Raw genomic sequence first — 22,052 nt, forward strand, 5'->3', positions numbered from 1 at the left:
TGTAATGGAGAGAGAGAGTTTTAGCATCATTTTTATTCCCATGGTACCTGCAGCTAACAATACAGCAGACTACAGTGTGTCCCTGCCAATGTCACCAGTGTTCTGACACCTTGTCATACTCGTATTATTAGAGTTCCAAAAACAATTAAAACAGTGAGAAAAATCTTGACCATATAACATTCATGGTAACATTTTTTTTAAAACTTCTAAAGTGAAATAGGAGGGAGCAGAGCACTGATATCTTTCCTAAAAAATATGTCTTTTGGTGACTGTGCATGTAGTGGTTGTGCCACAATAATTGCAGCGCTGTCAAGATCTGCATGGCCAAAAGGTGCTCGGAAATTACAGCTAGTATCTGTGGTTTTGTGACAAGTAGCAGTGAAACACATAAGCTACGTACGTCACTTGTACTTTCTGAAAAAGCATGTCAAATAGTTATGCAGCAGGAGTTGTTTTTTTTTTCCCCGTCATTGACCTCGCTACAAAACCAATAAGTCTACAAGCACTCTAAGACAAGGTGTAAGTGTTAAGAATTTGATAAGGATTAAGGAGTAATGTGTAAACTTGCGGATGGACAGGTGTACAGTGTGGGTTAAAGTGACTCTGTACAGTGACTCTCTCCTCATCATTGGAATGCTCCAGGCAGATTGCTTCCTATTCCCCACCTGTGTGTATAACGTACATCGGCTGGATCGTTAATACACCTGTGCAAAGCTCAAACAGCAGTAAATGTTCCTGGATCAATCCTAATGATGAGGAGGGTGGGGAGGAAGGACAGAGAAGTGGTGCCAGCCTAATGAATATACAAAATGTAAGCCCCGGCCGTTAGACACAGCGCTGCAGGATTAAAAGTTGTTTTTAGGACAATAACTGCATCCCCTGCCGAACGGACCCCAGGACAGATCTTGAATTAAAAGCAACTATCCGAAGGTACAAGTGGTTTGGGGGGGGGGGGGGGGGACAGATTGTGGGTACAGAGTCGCTTTAAATCACACATGACTCTGAATGTTGGTGCAGTAAAGGTCACGTGTAAAACCAAAAACAAAGGGTTTCTTAGTTGCCAAGTGGCTACTTAAGATATATCACAAAGGACAGAAGTCCTTCTAGGAGTAGACTCCTTCCAGAAAAAAAAAACTAAGTAAAAATTGCTGAAGGGTCTATATACTCACTTATTCTACTAATAGACTTTAAGCATCTAACACAACTGTCCAGTACATTCCCTCTCCTAAATCTTTTCTTCAGGTCTGCTGAGGCAGAGAAGTACAATTATTGTGATGCTTTCCAAGGAAGACGCTTTGTTGGCCTATCTAGAGGATAGCGGATTAGTGGGGTGCCAACACCTGGCATCCCAGCCAATTATAAGATGATAGGACCAAAACTGTAGCAAAACGATTTCAAGCTAGACTGATTACATGAATGTATTGATCATTGCTGTTACAATGTAATTTTTTAGACACATTCATATTTAATATTAAATCAAACTGTGTAAATGCAGCCTAAACAACTCTAGTATCTTTATAGCATATGAAGGAAGAGAGATTTTTACCCTTTGATCCCTGAAATACTTTAAAAACAGAATTAGAAATGAAGCTCCTGGAAGACGTTCACAGCAATATACATGTAAAGTAAGAAACTGGCAACAAAACCTGCAATTACAATAGATACACACAAAGCAAAAACCTCAAGAGACTACAGATTCTATTTACAGACTGTCTTGTTACTGCAGTAAAGTTGAATATTTTATATTTGTCTGGTGCATTTTGTTTTCTTATTGTACAGCTCTGTGGTGCAAGCAATATAAAGATGATGTGCTGTAAAAAAAAAAAAAAGAAAAGAAAAAAAAGGAGGGGGGGGAAGGTACACAAAAATCTATTATCAAGATGCTGGCTGTGCAGTCAAGCTATTAGTCACCACAACTAACTTACTTATATGCAGAAAAGAATTGGGTACCACATTTTATCATGTAAAAGAGGGATGATCAAACAGGACAGCCCCCTTCATATGATCTCCTAGGGCAGTGATTTTCAACCTTTTTTTAGCCGCGGCACACTTTTTATACTTAAAAAATCCCGGGGCACACCACCAACCAAAATGGCACAAAATGACACTAAAACAGTACATATTATACATATAGTTAATAATATAGATTCTAAATGTATTTATACTCACTCAGTGTGAAACCTGGGCCTGTTTTCTTCTCCCCCCTGTGCTTCTCTCCTGTGCTTCTCTCCACCATACTTCTCCCCCCTACTTCTCTCCTGTGCTTCTCTCCCCCCTGCTTCTCTCCTGTGCTTCTCTCCCCCTGCTTCTCTCCTGTGCTTCTCTCCACCATACTTCTCCCCCCTGCTTCTCTCCCCCATGCTTCTCTCCTGTGCTTCTCTCCCCCATGCTTCTCTCCTGTGCTTTTCTCCACCATACTTCTCTCCCCCCTGCTTCTCTCCACCAAACTTCTCTCCCCCCTGCTTCTCTCCGCTGTTTCTCTCCCCCCTGCTTCTCCCCCATCCCCAGGTTTCTCTCCCCCATTGTTTTCTCCTGTTTCACAGGGGCACCATAGTTTGGGGAACTTTCCCTGCGGCACACCCGACCATGTGTCGCGGCACACTAGTGTGCCACGGCACACTGGTTGAAAATCACTGTCCTAGGGCATCCAGACATCATAAAGGGAGGTTCCATTTACAAGACCCCTCTATGTCAAAGCACTATGTGCTGTTCTGTAACTGCAACTCCAACTGTACAGACCCACTCAAGGATATACCAATATCTTTTATTAAGTCTGGACAAGAAAAACGCTGTTCAAATAGCATCAGGATAAGAGGAAAATAAAAGAAAAATATACAAGCACACACACACACACAAACACCTGCTACCCCATGTACTCATTGTTGCTTACAAATAGATCTATAAATGATTCTGTGTGGGAGGGATGGTGTTGATTATAATATTATTATATACACACACACATACATACATACATACATACATACATACATACTACTTCATAGTAACACACACCCATATACCCCCAAACTTGGAATCACTCCTTTATCCTGTACTGCCCTCTGATCAGGGAGGATAAGGATAGGAGACTGAAAGATCCACTTAAAATGCAACATTTTGGATGGTTTGGCTGTAAAAATATTTCTTGCATTTTAAGATAAAAGAGGCCACACAGTTTAGTTAAAGGAAAACCAGGGGACTTACATTTTAGCACTAATAATGCTCACAGTGACTTCTGGTTGTATCCTTCTCAGTAAACATTTTAATTAGCCGACATCCACGTTTTCTTAGGCATGAGTGGTATGAATTCCTAATGTGCCTGTTACAAGTGCTTTCACATTCCCATTCATTATTTAAAGCTAGTACAAGCAAAGAAAGTAGTGCACTGTACTGTATTATACATACCTTAGTCTTAGAGGATGACCTTTTCCCACCAAATCCACCGGCGCCAACCACGAACACAGAAAACTGGTTATAGCAGATGAGTTCTTTACCACAATAAGTGTTTACTAGGAGAAACAAAACAATATAAAAAAATAAGTGAATTTCTGTTTACAAGTTATACAAATAAAAGAAGAGTATGGAAAGGATAAGGGAATTCTGGAGCATGCAAGGAGGCAGCCTACTACTGTACAATTGTGCTCATAATATAATAGCTGGAATTGATCTGAACGTACATGTAGATAAGTTCGATTGGTGTCAGGGGCTATTTCTCAACAAAGCATTCAAAGCAAAAACATTCATAGCAACGGACAACCTTGATGGAATCAGACAGACCACGTTAAAAGTGTCCAGGGAATGTTAAGGACCGCTGATGTCTATTGAGCAACAGAAATGACAACATGGATGGACACAAAGCTCAAGAAATTTTTATTTACATTAAATAAATCTTTAAATGGATCTTAAGGCTATGTTCAGGCGTGGTAAAACAGCGGCTGTTCTGCTACATGGCCGTGTGACAGAACGGCCGCTGTCTGAGATGTTCAACCCGGCTGGTACTGCAGTACCGGACGGTTAACATCACTTCTTTTTAATTGGAACAGAGGAACACTTGGGTGTGCCCGCACTCCAATAAGCCATAGCACACAATGTAAAGTATGGCCGGAGCCTATTTTGTGCACTCCGGCCAGGTTTCCAAAGGGGTTAATGTGATCGGCATGTGAATGCGATTGTGTGAACACAGCCCAAATGAGAAGTCCCAGCAAAGTTAGAAAACTAAGGCAGGTGGGTGCAGGGAACATAATAAAGGTTGGATTGGGTATTCACATTGCATCATTTTCAAATGAACCTCAGCTACATGCATTATATTTGTAAATGGCCACAAGGTAATGCAGCAACACAGCTAACCATACTGACAGTAACAACTTAACTGTTTGTACCTGACCTGAATTCAACTTGAAAACCACACTGAATTGCATGTCCATGAAGTATTGTGCCCACATGGGACCACTCTCTATGAGCAAAGAGCTTCTCTGTAAAAGCTGTCCCTTGTCTGGAGAATCCTGCCCATCCATGCATTATACAGATGACCATTCACTTGAATAGTTGGCATGTAATGCTACAGTCTCCTTAGCAGCCAAACAAGACTGTGTGTCATGGAAGGTGGGGCTTGCAATGCAAATGGGGACGGAGATATGGGGCAACGTGGCCGCTAAGCCCCACCCCTACAGCACTCTCCACCAATAACATGCATTTTTGAGGGGAGCCACCACCAAAAAATCCTATATACGGTCAGATATGAAATGTACTGAATAGGATGAAGAGAAGAATCGTACCTTCTTCCTCAGTGCCCCATACGGACATATCAGCAGTTTAAGGACAAAAACTATTTGTACAGTGCATGGTTTTAGTGATTTATTTATTTTTTTAGAATCGATGTTTGATATATTTATCAAACATTTTCTTTTCTTTATGCACAACAATGTAATCATTCTAGGAAGCTGAACCAGAATAAATATTTTATTTCTTAAAATCTTATTGGAGATTGAAAACTCCAGCTAGAAACTATGAGACCATGAAAAAAAAAAAAAGATATTCATCAGTAAGAAACAGCAAGGAGGGAAGAACAGATGTATAAATGTGTCTTTATGCTAATATCGTTATTCGTACCACACTTAACACAAGAAAACATTTAACATAAAGCAGCCATTATTCCAATCATCATGGGAGCTGCCATCCTAAGGCCCGACATCTAATTAGTAATGGAGATTTATGGACCTCATTCATGGAATACCAAACACTGTCATTGACTATTCTAATCACATTAGGGAGCAAGAGAGATTTTTCAATTAGGGATATCAAAGTCCAGAGGTTAAGACACACAACGAATATTCTTACTTTACTTTCTTCTAAACAGATATACATATAAATCAGTCATATATCAATGTAATAATGAATATATATATAATTTTCTTTCCATCATTACACTGATATACAGAACTAAGTAACTTACAATAACAGATCAATAGTTACCAGGGGGGAGAGATAAAAATCTAGCACCTTCCATAGTACTTACGTACTTTATGCTACTATAACTCACAGCAACAGCAGCTGAATAGTTAGCAGGTGGTGGAAATAAAACCCAATGTTTTCTTTAGTACTTATGTTATGGCTGTATGTTCTCTTTGTATGACTGGTTTATGGTAAAAACCTGCAGGCAAAGTTAGAAATCTCAAAACCACCAGTATTTGGTGACACATCACAGTTTCCCAAACCTGTAGCTCTCCAGTGTTGCCAAATCACCATCAAGGCAAAATAAATGTTGTAGTTTTGCAACAGCTGGAGAGTGATCGGCTGTATTACTAATTTCTCGGCTAGTGTTCCTTAATCTATGTGCCGCAAACAGGACATAAAGCGTGATGACTTCCAACTGTGGATACTATTGGGTAATCCCAATGAGCATTACTAGTATTGCTTATAGGATAAAGATTGACATATTACACACCTCAGCGCAAGAATAATAGCAGCGGCACTCACCAATTTGTGAAAATAGTTTCTTTATTCCAGGTCAGGTGCAGACTTAGATAAAATGCATTCCACTAAAATCGGAGCTACGACTGTTTCGTGCTCTAGCGCATCATCCGGCTCACTCACGAAATGATCATAGCTCAGATTTTAGTGCAATGCATTTTATCTGCACGTGACCTGGAATAAAACAACTATTTTCACAAATCGGTGAGTGCCGCTGCTATTATTCTCATGCTGAGATTTTCATATGGGGATTGGGCTGAGCACCGCCGAGTGGAGGGCTGGCTGAGGTCCCGTGCTGGGACTGAAGGCGTTGCCCCCTCTGTACTACACACACAGCAAGGCTGCAATCCTTCATTATGATTCAAATTTGTGATATTAAAGCTTACAACTATATACAACTTGAAAAGTGTATCTTGCAGTAAAGGTAAAAAAAAACCTAAATGCTGAAGAAAGTAGACTACATCTCAATATACAAAATGACACAGTATTGTAATATATTTCATATATTGTTACCATTATGCTGTTTTGTTACAAAGAATATTATTCTCCAGTCTGGAAACATAGCAGATAAGAAAGTCTTCAGGTTTGAAGCTGTGGTGCATTATTTAATATGAATCTGGGACTTCTCTGGGTACTGACTACCGTATGCTGTCAGATTCAAGAATGTATCAGATCAAGAGGATATGAAGACGTCTGATGTACAGATTACATGCCATAATCTGGGTGCAGCCTCTGCTCTCGTCTCGTTTCCTCTCCACCTCATTAGTAATTCTCAGCCACTGTTCTCTTTTCCGCCTGAAACGACCTTCACTTCGATCAGAAATGTGAATGCCTTCTACTCCTCTCGTAATTCTAACTACAAATTGCTTTGGTGTGAAATGCTTTTGACAGAGTTTTGTATTAAGGAGGAAAAGTGAAAGCAAACTGTATGGAGATGTGTACTCTAATAAAACTAACAAGTTTTCAATAAGTGCGAAGCCCAATTTGCTTTCCTGGTAGAAGGAGTAACTAACCATGTAATAAGCACCTTTTTCAGATCCTGTACCTACCATCCAGCAGAATGACAGCGCCCGAGCCTTTGTCCAGAATGTCTGCCACTATGCCCTCTGAGTGCATCTCGCCTAGAAAATAAAACACATAATAATGCAAAAATATATTAAAAAGGAAAAAAAATGCTGGCAACAACAGGAAAATAATGCTATGCTGTCCAAAAGGCAGTGGGTATATTTTTCCCAGATTTGCTGAGCCTACAAATCTAGAATAAACCTTGAATAAAAAGCTTTTATTGAAAATGTACAGGAGGAGAAAAATGACTTCACTAAATTGATGTAACTGGCAAGTTTGCTGAGAAAAGTTTCCCAGACCTTATCAAATCTGTGTTCTGTTGTACAGGCAGGTGCTGGCTTTGGACATTACAAATTTAAGGCTTCTGCCTGTTGAACTATGTGATGAAGGATAACTTCAGAGTAAATTATAAGCTAGATAGATCAGAAAGAACAGGAAGAAATTTACTAGCACACTCACAGCATAACTCAGAGACAGGACACTGAAATAGAGAACAGATAAAAAAAAAAAAAAAGTTGTACCACATAATTTTAGACCACTCAAGAAGGAGCATTAACCATTAGTGTTCATGCACATATTACAGACGAGTGGGCTTTGGTAGGGGAATTAACAAAAATTTGTATGAGTTTAGCTCGAGGCAGTTCAATCAAACTGAGTGCCAATTAATTTAATTTAGACATTAAAATGAGAACTTGTCAAAAATAAAGTGCTCAACAAAAGCTGGAACTGGAAATTCCACCTGTGCTACCTGCTCATTTCTATTGCAGGGCAACTGAATAGGGGATAGAGGAGCATTACATGCCACATGTTTACTACATGAATACTTCACTGTAAGTACACAAAAATAAGCACACTACGCAGGACCGTCATCTATCAGCTGGAGCGGAGAGCAGCAGCTGTACAATGAGTGTCTAGTGCTCGGCAGAATCTGACATGTGTATTACAGCCCACTGACTGTGTAAAAATGAGGTTAGAAAAGCAGCAGTAGTCTGTTTTAGTATATCTTCTGACCCGATCTTTTGCTGAGAGAGCGGGACTGGGTTTATGCACACTAGAGTCCACACACTAGAATTTCTCAAAATTCTGGTGCACCCATAAGTGCGTAAAGCTTTCTAAAACATAGGTATCACTTGGTAATACATGTCGGCTGATCGCTTCTGCCCTTTCATTAATCAACAAACAGGTTCCCAGGAGTAGAGATGATCGAACAGGGCCTATGTTCAGGTTTGTAAGAACCCGAACCATCGGCATTTGATTCCCGCTGCATTCTCGTTCCATGGGGAAGGTGGAGACAGCCCGATTACCACCTAGAAAACAGTGATACAGCTCACTACCTAGGCTGTATCCCTGTTTTCCAGGCGGTACTCAGGCTGTCTCCCCCTTCCCCACGAAACGGGAAGGCAACGGTAGTCAAATGCCGATGGTTCAGGTTCGTACGACCTGTTCGATCATCTCTACCCAGGAGCCTGGACTACTACATGTCAGAAGCCATTTTCAAATTTCAGCCTTTAAGGCAGAGGTTGGACAAGTGCTATCCCCAACAATATTAACATAATATTAGAAGATCAAGCAAATTTACTGTCAGAGATCAGGGAGGGGCTTTTGGCAGACACCAAGAACAGAGCTTATGCAAATAATAAATACATTCAAAACAATAAATAAAACATAAAGCCCCTTCATACCGATAAACGCTGTCATGGCACTAGCCTGTGTAATCAAAAACTTTCAGCAGGCAATGATAAACTAATTTCAATAAAAGTCTATTTTAAAAGTAACACAAGTAAAGTATTACTATCATATTTTTCTCATTTTTATTTCAAATTATAAGTATAAGAAAATAGCATTAAAGCGTAACTGTCATTTCAGGGTCATTTTTCTGAAAACATTAAATATCAACAGTACAAGCGATTTTAAGAAACTCTGTAATAGGTTTTATGTACTAAAAGAGTTTCCTTCTGTACTGAAAAAGCAATCTCCCAGCCTCCCCCCTCACATCAAATGAAGCAGGATTTCTGTCTCCATTATGTGGCTATGGAGAGGGGAGGGGCTGTTTCTGCACAGCACAACACCCTGCAATCTTCTCTCATCAGTAAGTTCATAGATAAGCACTGACCTTTCTGACACCTGAATTTAGCGTTTTAGGTGCCCAGAGAGTCTAGAAACAGCTGACCTTCATGTCACCTCTTCCTGCTCCCTCATCTCCCTCAGCCCCTCCCCCCTTCATAGGCTTACAATGGAGAGAGCAGAGCCCGTCTTCACTGGCTTCTCTGTAATGAAGACATGTTTTTCTGATAATGCACAGATAAGAAGTCAGGGGGGGAGGCTGGGAGATTGCTTCTTGAGGACAGAAGGAGGCTTTTTTGGCTAATGAAACCTATTACAGAGTTTCTTAAAATCGCTTATACTACTGATTTCTGCAATAAAAAAAAAAACATGACAGTTACGCTTTAACCTCTTAAGGACCCATGACGTACCGGCACGTCATGGATCACTGTCACTTAAGGACCCATGACGTACCGGTACGTCGGCCCTTTAAACGGGCGCCGCGCGAAATCGCGCGGCGCTCCGGTGAAGATGGCTGCTGATTCTATCAGCAGCCATGTTCCTGTGTCACGTAGGGGGCAGTTTCCCTGCCCCCCGTGACGATGATCGCTGTGATTGGCCGATGACTTCGCATCGGCCAATCACAGCAATTTGCTGGATTTCCGGGACCGGACCCCGCCAAAGAGAGCGGGCATCACCTGCCCGTTGATCTGGCCCCCCGATCGCCCGTGATTGGCCGGCTGCCGCCAGCCGGCCAATCACCGGCGATCCACACTACTACTCCCATCATCACCTTCTCTGCTTGCTGATAATCAGCAGCAGAGAAGGAGATGATGGGAGCAGCATGCACCCGGCACGGTCCTGGAGGGTGCCGGGTGCCGGGCGCCGGGCGCCGGGTGCCTCCTCCCCCCAAGCTGCCGCCGCCGCCCCGTCTCCGGTAACAGGGAGAACAGGACAGCTGATCTCCCTGTTCTTCCTACCCTCCGTCGTCCTCCTCTTCCTCCGCCCCCCCCCCCCCCCCCGGTGTTTTCTCCTCCTCCCCTCCACCCCTCAGTCCAGCCAGCCCCCCTTCCTGTTTTCAGCCCCCCCCCTCCGAGCTGACAGCCCCCCTGTGTCCTGCAAGCCCCCCCCCCCTGTGTCCTCTGTCCTGCCAGCCCCCCCAGTGTTCTGCCAGCCCCCCCAGTGTTCTGCCAGCCCCCCCCTGTGTTCTGCCAGCCCCCCCCCTCTGTGTTCTGCCAGCCCCCCCCTGTGTTCTGCCAGCCCCCCCCCTGTGTTCTGCCAGCCCCCCCCTGTGTTCTGCCAGCCCCCCCCCCCCCCTGTGTTCTGCCAGTCCCCCTCTGTGTTCTGCCAGCCCCCCCCCTGTGTTCTGCCAGTCCCCCTGTGTTCTGCCAGCCCCCCCGTGTTCTGCCAGCCCCCCCCCGTGTTCTGCCAGCCCCCCCCCTGTGTTCTGCCAGTCACCCTGTGTTCCGCCAGCCCTCCCGTGTCCTGCCAGACCCCCATCCGTCCTGCAGCCCCCCCCGTGTCCTGCCAGCCCTCTCCTGTGTGCTCTGTCCTGAGCCCTCTCCTGTGTCCTCTGTCCTGCCAGCCCCCCCTGCATCCTGCAAGCCCCCCCTGCATCCTGCCAGCCCTTCCCGCGTCCTGCCAGCCCTTCCCGCGTCCTGCCAGCCCTTCCCGCGTCCTGCCGCCACCCTCCCCTGCGTCCTGCTGCCTCCCTCCCCTGCGTCCTGCCGCCACCCTCCTCTTACCCTCTCCCCTTCCACCCTCTCCCCTCTGTCCTGCCACCCTCTCCTCTCACCCTCTCCCCTCTGTCATGCCACCCTCTCCCTTCACCCTCTCCCCTCTGTCCTGCCACCCTCTCCTCTCACCCTCTCCCCTCTGTCATGCCACCCTCTCCCTTCACCCTCTCCCCTCTGTCCTGCCACCCTCTCCTCTCACCCTCTTCCCTCTGTCCTGCCGCCCCTCTCCTCTCACCCTCTCTCCTCTGTCCTGCCACCCCTCTCCTCTCACCCTCTCCCCTCTGTCCTGCCACCCTCTCCCCTCTGTCCTGCCGCCCCTCTCCTCTCACCCTCTCTCCTCTGTCCTGCCACCCCACTCCTCTCACCCTCTCCCCTCTGTCCTGCCGCCCCTCTCCTCTCACCCTCTCTCCTCTGTCCTGCCACCCCACTCCTCTCACCCTCTCCCCTCTGTCCTGCCGCCCCTCTCCTCTCACCCTCTCTCCTCTGTCCTGCCACCCCTCTCCTCTCACCCTCTCCCCTCTGTCCTGCCGCCCCTCTCCTCTCACCCTCTCCTCTCACCCTCTCCCCTCTGTCCTGCCGCCCCTCTCCCCTCCCCTGCCACCCTCTCCTCTTAACCTCTCTCCTCCCCCCTCCGTCCTGCCGCCCCTCTCCCCTCCCCTGCCACCCTCTCCTCTTACCCTCTCCGCTGCCACCCTCCCCTCCTAAAAAACACACAAATAAAATGTAAAAACAGTACATAAAACACTAACACTTACACGTGTAAAAGCATAACACTTACACACCCCTCTAAGGATGCCTTCACACACACCGGATCTGCAGGGGATTTCACGCTGCGGATTTGCAGCGAAATCCGCTGCGGATCCAGCGACCGGGGCATCTCTATGAGAATACATACACGCAACAGGAATGACATCCCGCTGCGTGTATGTAAGTTAACCCCTTGCCGGCCGGAGCATACATCATCTCCTCCCCGATCTGGTTTGCTTCGGGGGTTCTCAGCAGGACGTCTCGCTCAGCCAATCAGTAGCTGCGGCGGAGCAGCTCACTGATTGGCTGCGTGGGATGAGCAGAAACCGGGAGCCCCGAAGCAAGCCGGAGCGGGGAGGAGGTAAAGTATGCTCCGGCCGGCAAGGGGTTAACTTACATATAGGCAGCGGGATGTCATTCCTGCTGCGTGTATGTATTCTCATACGGATGCACTGGCGCTGGATCCGCAGTGTGTGGATCCGGTGTGTGTGTGAAGGCATCCTAAAGAAAAAATAACAAAAAAATGGCCACAGGTTGTTCTCGGCTGAGGAGGCATTCGCCTGGATTGCCTCCGATACTGAGACAACCATTGAGGGAGAAGAGGAAGATCCCTCGTTCCTTCTTCCTTCCTCTTCGTCCTCATTGTTATCACCATTTAGTGATGACAAGCCCCCAAGGAGCTGCCCCAGGAAGCCCCACAAGCCCCCTCAAGTGACCCCACCCCGTATGAACCACAGATTCCTGAGTTCGTTGGGGTCACTTGTGGGGGGTTTCCTCTGTTTTGGCAGCATTGGGGCTCTGAGAGCCCTTCGTCCTCCATTCTGGCCAAATCCAGCTTCCAAAATCCAAATTACGCTCCTTCCCTTTGGAGGCTTTGCATGCGGTGACTTTGCACTTTGTGTCCCCATGTGGGGTACTCTTGTAATCGGGGGAAATTGCTCTACATGAGTAGTGGTTTATTTTTTCTTTTAACCCCTTGTGAACATAAAAATTCAAAGTTACACCAACGTTTTAGTGTAAAAAATTAAATTTTTCATTTTCACAGCACATTATTCCACATTTGTGCCCGTCACCAGTCGGGTCCATATGCTCACTATACCCCTTGTTACATTCCTTGAGGGGTGTAGTTTCCATAATGTGGTAACTTGTGGGGGGTTTCCAATGTTTTGGCAGCACGGGCACTCTGCGAACCCGACATGGCCTTCGTCCTCCATTCCAGCCTCTAAATGGCGCTCTGTCCTTTGGTGGCTTGCCCTGTGCCCATATGGCACATTATATCCACATGTGGGGTATTTTCTTACTCAGGGGAAATTACCCTACACGTTTTGTGTTAATTTTCTCTTTTAATCCCTTGTGGAAATGAAAAAATCAAGGCTAGACCAACATTTAGTGTAAAAAAAATTAAATTTTTACACTAAATCATTGATCTAGTCTTTATTTTTTCATTTTCACAAGGGGTTAAAAGATAAAAAAAAAACACGAAATGTGTAGAACAATTTTCCCCGAGTACGGAAATACCCCACATGTATACATAAAGCTCCATGTGGGTGCAGGGTAAGCCTCCAAAGGGAAGGAGCGCCATTTGGCTAGAATGGATGGTGAATGCCATGTCGCATTTACAAAGGCCCTGTGTTGCCAAGACATTGAAAACCCCCCAGAAGGGACCCCATTATGGAAACTACACCCCTCAAGGAATCTAATAAGGGGTGCAGTGAGAATATGGACCCCTCAATGACTGGCACATTTGTGCTGTGAAAATGAAAAAACGAAATTTTTCACTTTCACGTCACATTGTTCCACATTTGTGCCCGTCACCAGTGGGGTCCATATACTCTTTGCACCCCTTATTAGATTCCTTGAGGGGTGTAGTTTCCAGAATGGGGTCACTTGTGGGGGTTTACCACTGTCTTGGCAGCATAGGGTCTTTGTAAATGCGACATTGCCCTTGAAATCTATTCCAGCCAAATCCAGCCTCCAAAAGCCAAATAGCGCTCCTTCCCTTCGGAGGCCCGTCTTGCGGCCGCATGGCGCTTTATGTGCACATCTGGGGTATTTCCGTACTCGGGACAAACTGCTCTACACATTTTGTGTTTTTTTTCTCTTTTAAACCCTTGTGAAAATGAAAAATTCACGGCTAGGCCAATGTTTAAGTGTAAAAAATTAAATTTTTACACAACATCATTGATCTAGTTTTCAGGTTTCTCATTTGCACAAGGGGTTAAAAGAGAAGAAACAAAACAAAACATGTAGAGAAATTTCCCCCGAGTATGGAAATACCCCACATGTGGACTTAAGGCGCTATGTAGCCGCAAGACAAGCCTCCAAAGGGAAGGAGCGCCATTTAGCTTTTTGGGGCTGGATTTGGGTAGAATGGATTTCTAGGGCCATGTTGCATTTAAAAACTCCCTGTGCTGCCAAGGCAGTAAAACCCCCCACATGTGGCCCCGTTATGGAAACTACACCCTTCAAGGAATGTAACAAGGGGTGTAGTGAGCATATGGACCCCACTGGTGATGGGCACAAATGTGGAACAATGTGGCGTGAAAATGAAATATTACCTTTTTTACACTATAATGTTGGTCTAGCCTTGAATTTTTCATTTTCACAAGGGGTTAAAAGAGAAAAAAACACACAAAATGTGTAGAGCAATTTCCCCCGAGTCCGTAAATACCCCACATGTGGACATAAAGCGCCATGTGGGCGCAGGGCAAGCCTCTGAAGGGAAGGAGCGCCATTTGGATTTTGGAGGCTGGATTTGGCCAGAATGGATGATGAACACCATGTTGCATTTACAGAGCCCTCGTGCTGCCAAAACAGTGGAAACCCCCCACAAGTGACCCCATTCTGGAAACTACACCCCTCAAGGAATCTAACAAGGGGTGCAGTGAGGATATGGACCCCTTGATGACGGCCACATTTGTGCCTTGAAAGTGAAAAAATGAAATTTTTCACTTTCACGTCACATTGTTCCACATTTGTGCCCGTCACCAGTGGGGTCCATATGCTCACTGCACCCCTTATTAGATTCCTTGAGGGGTGTAGTTTCCAGAATGGGGTCACTTGTGGGGGGTTTCCAGTGTCTTGGCAGCACGAGGGGTCTGTAAATGCGACATGACCCTTGAAATCCATTCCAGTGAAATTCAGCTTCCAAAGGCCAATTGGCGCTCCTTCCCTTTGGAGGCTCGTCCTGCGCCCGCTTGGCACTTTATGTCCACATGTGGGGTATTTCTGTACTCTGGAGAAACTGCGCTACATGTTTTATGCGTTTTTTTTCCTTTTATCCCTTTGTGGAAATGAAAAATTGAAGGCTAGAACAACGTTTTAGTATAAAGAAATAATTTTTATTTTTTTACGCCATATTGTTCAGAAAATCTGTGAAGCACCTGTGGGGTCCAAATGCTCACCGCACCCCTTGTTACATTCCTTGAGGGGTGTAGTTTTCTAAATGGTGTCCCTTTAGGGGTGTTTTTTAGGTTTTGGTACCCCAGAGCCTCTGCCAACCTGAAGTGGTACAGTCAGAAATGACCAAATATAACTGAGGTGTTCAAATTCACTAGGCGCTCCTTTATATCTGAGGCTTGTGGTTGCGTCAAATAGCACAATAGGGCCACATATGGGGTATTTCTATAAACTGCAGAAACGGGGCAATCAATATTGGGGTGAATTTCTCTGGTAATAGGTTTACAATTATGAAAGATATTGGATTACAAGAAAATCTCTGCACAGAAAATTAAAATTTTCAAATTTCTTACACACTTAGCTTTTATTTCTGTGACTCCCCTAAAGGGTTAAAAAACTTTCTGGATGTGCTTTTGCAGAGTTTCGGGGGTGCAGTTTTTGAAATGGGGTGCTTTGTGGGGCTTTCTAACATACAGGCCCCTCAAATACACTTTAAACCTGAACAGGTCCCTAAAAATATCTGATTTTGAAATTTTACTGAAAATTTAGAAATTTGCTGCTTATGTTTTACGCTTTCTATTGTCTAAAAAAAATGAAATTTAGTTTAATAAATGCCGCCAACATAAAGTAGACATGTTGCTAATGCTATTTAATATATAATTTATGTGGTATAACCATTTTCTGTATAAGCAGAAAAGTTTTAAAGTTGGAAAAATGCATTTTTTCTAAATTTTTCACGTTATTTTGGTTTTTTCATAAAGATTCGTTAAAAGTATCGACTTCAATTTACCAGAAATGTAAAGTACAATATGTCACGAGAAAACAATCTCAGAATCAGCCAGATAGGTAAAAGCATCCCGAAGTTATTAATGAATAAAGTGACACTGGTCATATTCATTAAATTTGCTCCGGTCCTTAAGGCCATTTCAGGCCCGGTCCTTAAGGGGTTAAAAAAACAAAACAAAAAAAAAAACAATTGTGTGTATATATATATATATATATATATATATATATATATATATATATATATATATATACACACACACACACACACACAATACAACCAAATCAATTAGTAAAACAAAATAGTAGGCAATGGTGAACACTTACAAAAGTCTACTTAACGGTAACACTATATTACTAGCATATAGTAATAAAGAAAAGAAAAGCTGATCATCAAAAAGAAAAGAAACCTGCATTACTCAAAACAAAAAATCCCACTGCTAGCCCAATAAATAGTTAATAGTTATAGCCGTAAAATTAATGCTTACTTACGAATGTACCATCAGCTTCCCCACGCCGGCGCAGTTCTATACATGGGCAATACTTAAAGCGAATGCACCAGATGGTACATTCGCTTAAATATGGCTAAACAGTGTGTGGTCATGAAGGCTCAAGATACCCAATGAACAGCAAAGAGTTAATAGTAATCCATTCAATCATTTCTAAACATCAGTGAAATGTTATTACTTTAGTCCATTCCAATATATTCATGGAGGTTGAGCCACAGATGCCGCCCCATCCCACCCCATCCCGCACACAACTGTTGATTAAGCAATGCAATTTTTTTTTTTGTCAAATTATAATTAAAACAATTTGCATTCTTGACCTCCTAATAAAGCAAACATAAATTCACAAAAGATTAGTGAATCATGAACTCTACTGGCAGGAAATGCGATTTAACACACAAGGACAGATGAAATTATTTCAGAAACAGATTGCAGACTGTCACCAAGCAGTATTAGAACAGCCGATAAGGCTGGTTATTAGCAGTGACTGAGACAAGTGAGAGGAGAAAAAAAAAAAGTATAATGAAAAGAGATTTACAAAATAGGCTCTCAAGCAAACCTACCTGAGCCTGGAAACAAAAAAAAAACCTCTAAATGAACTTAAAAGCACAAAGAAGCTGCTAAAAGCTGCTAAAAACTGTGCATGTAATTTTCAGTGTTAACAATACAATAAAGAACTACTCAAATGTAGTCATTTTGCCACACATGTCTGCTTTTAAAGTGTCACTGTCGTGAATTTTTTTTTTGCAGAAATCAATAGTCCAAACGATTTTAAAGAAACTTTGTAATTGGGTTTATAAGCCGAAAAATGCATTTTTATCATGAAAAAGCAGTTTGAAGCTCTCCCAGTCTTCATTGTTCTCCTATGGAGAGAGCTAAATAAAACACCAAAACAGGACAACAAAGAGTTAATCTACAAATACATTGCTCTTTATCTCCTCTGACAGTCAGCACTGACCTCTCTAAGCTCTGATTACAGCTGTCACCCAGCTCCGTGCCTGTAATCCTCTGTTATCTGCTTTCTGCTGTTGGCTAACTCCCTCCTCCCCTCTTCCTAGAACAGACTGGGTACGTCTGATGCAACAAGTCACAATTTCCTGATTTTTTGCAGTGGATGGAAAAGAGGAGGGGGAGGACCTAGGAAAAGGCTTTTTAAATGCAGATAATGGCATATTTGGCTAATAAACCCAATTACAAAGTTTCTTAAAATCACCTGGACTATTGATTTCTGCAAAAAAAAAAAAATATATATATATATATACAACAGTGACTCTTTAAAGCAATGTTTACAGTCCCAACATTATATTACAGTTCCTATATAAATATCATCTATGTAAACGGGTGCGTAACATTATAGACACACTGTACACCACACTGTTACATCCTCTATTTCCAACTGCTCTTCAAAGGAAACAGTACACAAGCTTCTTGTCAAATACACTGAAGCAGAGGAGAAAAATAGGATAGAGTGACACATTTCACACTTGATGGCATGAGTAAGGACTTGATGCAATCCTGCTCTTCAACTCTCTGTGCTGCAGCTTGTGATGAACAGTAATTAAAGCGACTCTGTACCCACAATCCGCCCCCTCCTATCAGCTTGTACCTTCTGATAGTCGCTAAAATACTTGCAGCCCTAAGTCAAATTGGTGTGGCCTAGAGTGTGTGTGTGTGCCCAAGCCTTGCACCAACTCTCTGTCCCTCCTCCCCACCCTCCCCTCATCATTAGGAATGCCCCAGGGACGGTTTTTTTCTATTCATCACTTGGCTAAACACCGCACAGATGCCTTAACGATCCAGCACATGTGCAGTCATCAGACAGGTGATTAATAGGAAAAATCCTGCCTGGGGTATTTTTAATGGTGAAGAGGGCGAAGGGGAGGGATGGAGGGGCGGTGCAAGTCTAATCCTCAAATACTCTAGGCAATGCAAATTTGACACAGGGCTGCAAGTTTACAAGTTGTTTTTTAGGACAATAACTGCATCACTTGCCGAACAGACAGATCTTGGATTAAAAGCAACTATCCGAATGTACAAGTGTATTGTGGGGGCAGATTGTGGGAACAGAGTCGCTTTAAGGGCTGCATCACAAAAAGGGTTAATAGCAGAAAATTTTTTGCTGCACCGCATTGGTTTCTGCTCTGATGACCTCCAACCCGGACTCCTGCACAGTTTTCTAACTTGCTGGCAGCCTTGGTATGAAGTTTGGGGGGACCCCCAACCTCCATTCTGAGGCCTCCTGAAAGTAGGACAAATGTGCAGGAGTCTGATGTTGAAGTAAGAGGTAATCAGAGCAGGAGCCAAAGCAGTGGAGCAAATGGTTTTCAGCTACTAACCCTTTGTGTGCTGCAGCAAGTGTTGCAGAGCTTAATTATTGGGTGTCACTTACGGGCTGCACCACAGAAAGAGTTAAGGGGGGCACTCAGCTGCTGGGGGCTATGATTTTAACAACAAGGATTCCTAATGATCCCTTATTTTTAAATAGAGTGCATTGACAAACAGGAGCCATTGACTCCCAACCCAGCCAGTCACTCTTGTAGATGTAGGCAGCATTCTGTCCCCCAGCATGCAAGATGACTTGGAGGAAGAGAAAAACACCAGGGGACTCCCAGGAGCCAGGCAAGTATGTCTGTAAAAAAACAAACATGAGAACCTGCAAGAAAGGTAATACAAAGGTGATTGCCTATTGGGGGGGCTTACCATGGAGGAATTGCCTAAATAGGTACTGACTACAGAGGAGGTGAACTACAGGGCTGCTTACAACAGAGAGATTAAATACAAAGGGGGGGGGGAATTCAGGCTCAAACATCATGAAAACTTGAAGACTTTTAAACAGAAGTTATTTACAAATCTGTATGAAAGCTTCTGAGAACAGTTGATTTAGAATCATTTTTCCCCCTCTGGAAAACCCCTATAAGGGTGCCTTCACACCTACCGACTCGCAGCGTTAATAACGCTGCAAGTCGGCTAGGTCCTGGCAGATCACTGTCAGTACATACACGCAGCGGTCTGAACGACCGCTGCGTGTATGTAAATCTGCCGGCTGCTTAACCCCTTCTGATGCCGGCCGGGCGCCTCCCACTCAGCTCTGTATACATTACCTCCTCGCTCCACGGGGTCCCGGCGTCCTGCTCTCCCGCCCGGCCAATCAGTGGCTGCGGCAGGGCAAAACACTGCGAGTCGGTAGGTGTGAAGGCACCCTAAATGTTACAGATATTTAATTACAGCCTTCGGCTATGTTCACACAACGTCAAAAAAAAAAAAAAAAGAAGAGGCGAAACACTTTTACCATTGAATTCAAACTGATTTTTTTTGGTTTTATAAATCTTAAAATGAAATATTGTGTGTGAACCTTGCTAAGCTTTTCTTGTTTCCTGCTGTAGCCCTTTATTTAGCTATTAATCAAAGGAGACTGGCTCAAGTCCAATCAGCTTCAGTGAACAATAATAAAAAATAAAAGTTATTTTTCGATGTGTCTACACATCTTGGCACTATCCAGCCAGAGCGGACACTAAAATTGTTGGGACGCACTCCTATGACAAGGGGAAAGGTAACGCCCATTTGTCAATTTATTAATCAATATTCAGGAATAACAGAATTAGGACACAAAGCATAATTATTTTTAATGAGGAATACAAGTATTTTCTAAAACACCACACCACAAGAGTGGTTAGGGGCTCTCTTGAAGGCTTTGCAAAGCCTTGGCTGAATTTGTAGAACACCACTATTTCTTTCGACATTTCTCTATTAGCAGGTTCTTAGCATTTACATTGGAGCACATCATTAAATCTATACACAGGTCACAAGTTAATAAAGGTAAGACTAAGAAAGCATTGTGTAAATGTACATATATATCGGTAATCTGGTTGCGTCACTGTTCTTCTCAGCAACTTTACAATAAGTTTATTAACCCCTGTAATTATAGCAATGGCCACTCGCCAAGGCTAAGTATAAAGGACAGTCAATAGAGCACTGATGGAAAAGGTGAAATGAAGATGTATCTGCAGACTGCCAGGTAATGCAGTATAAACACCCATGGCTACACTGATCAGTGGAAGAAAACTGCTGAAGATGGATCATCCAAGTCTGAGCTGTGTCCTACTCTATTTTCATAGTTGGTCACTGTAGAGGGCAGTGTCCTTACCCATAACTCTGAATTGTTTTCCAGACTAAACAAGTTATTAATAAATTAATGTATGTTTTCTTAACGGAAAGTAAGACAAGGTTTTCTGCTGTTCTAAGGTAGTGATTAACCTTCTGCCACATCCTGATCAAGTGTTCTCTGGAGCCTGGTTATTATAACAAGTGCATGCTATTTACTAAGTGTACTTTGCATTGTCCTTCCTGCAAGTCACTGTTCTAAATCTTACCCACAAAATTGGGATAGATGGGCAGTGGGCATTAGGGACCTTAACTGTTTTATTACTTTCACTTTTTAGAATACAACAAAATACAGTTGAATTTTTATATCTTTGTTTGTTTTTAGGTCCTCACAGGGTTTTCCTATTATTTAAATGTGGAGCGGATAGAATTTAATTTTGTTTCTCTTACTTAAAGTGACTCTGTACCCACAATCTGATCCCCCCCAAACCACTTGTACCTTCGGATAGCTGCTTTTAGGGTACAAACACACACACACCGTATCGTATACGCAGCGCTTTTTCTGCTGTGATACGCAGCAGATATGCGGCAGATTAGATCTAAATAACTGAACACAGCATCAAATCTGCACCATCAAATCTGCTGCAGATCTGCTGCGTATCTGCTGCGTATACGATGTGTGTGTTTGTACCCTTAATCCAAGATTTGTCCTGCAGTCCGTTCGGCAGGTGATGCAGTTATTGTTATAAAAAACAACTTTTAAACTGGCAGCCCGTGCCCTACGGGAGTGGCCTATATTGCGTATGCATTAGGCTGGCACAACCTCTCTGTCCCTCCTCCCCACCCTCCTCATCACTAGGAATGCTCCAGGAAGATTACCTCCTATTCACCACCTGTTTCAGCCCGGCACATGGGCTGGATTGTTAAGACACCTGTGCAAATGTTCAGCATGGAGAAAATGTTCCAGTGGCATTCCTAATGATGAAGAGGGTGGGGAGGAGGGTCGGAGGGGTGGTGCAAAGTTAGGGCACAGATATTCCAAGCCACGGCCATAGGGCACGGGCTGTAGGTTTAACCCCTTAGCGAACCATGATGTAACTGGTACGTCGTGGCGCCGCTCCCGGCTGTGATCTGCAGCCGGGGAGCACCTGTATTAGCTGGCATGGGTCCCGTTGCCGCGCCGGCTAATTAAGCACTTCAGTGCAGCTGTAAAACCTGACAGCTGCATTGAAGTGCTTCAGACCTCATGCCCCTGGTGTCTAGTGGGCTCATCTACGGAGATCCGTTCTTCTGCCCGTGCCGGGCCTCAGCGTCGCAGTGATGCTGATCCCGGCTCGGCAATAGATTGCTGTGGCCTGCAGTAGGCCAAAGCAATCTATGACCGATGTAATCGATCTTTGCTGTGTGTATACACAGCATTGATCTCTATGAGAGATCAGTGCTGTGTATATACAAGTCCCCCATGGGGACTTCTAGTTCATGTGAAAAAAAAAAAGTAAAAAAGTTTTTTTAATAAAAAATCCCCTCCCCAAATAAAAGTCCAAATCACCCCCCTTTCCCCATTTTACAAATATAATTAATAAACAAATAAATAAATAAACATATTTGGTATCGCTGCGCACGTAATCGCTCGAGCTATTAAATTATCACATTCCTGATCTCGCACGGTAAACGGCGTCAGCGCAAAACAATTCCAAAGTGCAAA

General features: G+C 43.8%; 1 protein-coding gene across 1 annotated transcript in view; it reads right to left on the reverse strand.

The window, feature by feature from the left end:
• HSD17B4 (hydroxysteroid 17-beta dehydrogenase 4) overlaps positions 1 to 22,052 on the reverse strand; it is a 250,503-nt gene that overhangs the window by 79,395 nt on the left and 149,056 nt on the right. Inside the window, exons 15-16 of the mRNA XM_069962669.1 lie at positions 7,017 to 7,088; positions 3,403 to 3,506 (exon numbers count right to left, since the gene is read on the reverse strand). Coding sequence (XP_069818770.1) covers positions 3,403 to 3,506; positions 7,017 to 7,088 — 176 coding nt within the window. The remainder of the gene's footprint in view (positions 1 to 3,402; positions 3,507 to 7,016; positions 7,089 to 22,052) is intronic.

The sequence above is a fragment of the Dendropsophus ebraccatus genome, chromosome 3, assembly GCF_027789765.1.
Source record: "Dendropsophus ebraccatus isolate aDenEbr1 chromosome 3, aDenEbr1.pat, whole genome shotgun sequence".
Taxonomy (NCBI): Eukaryota; Metazoa; Chordata; class Amphibia; order Anura; family Hylidae; genus Dendropsophus; species Dendropsophus ebraccatus.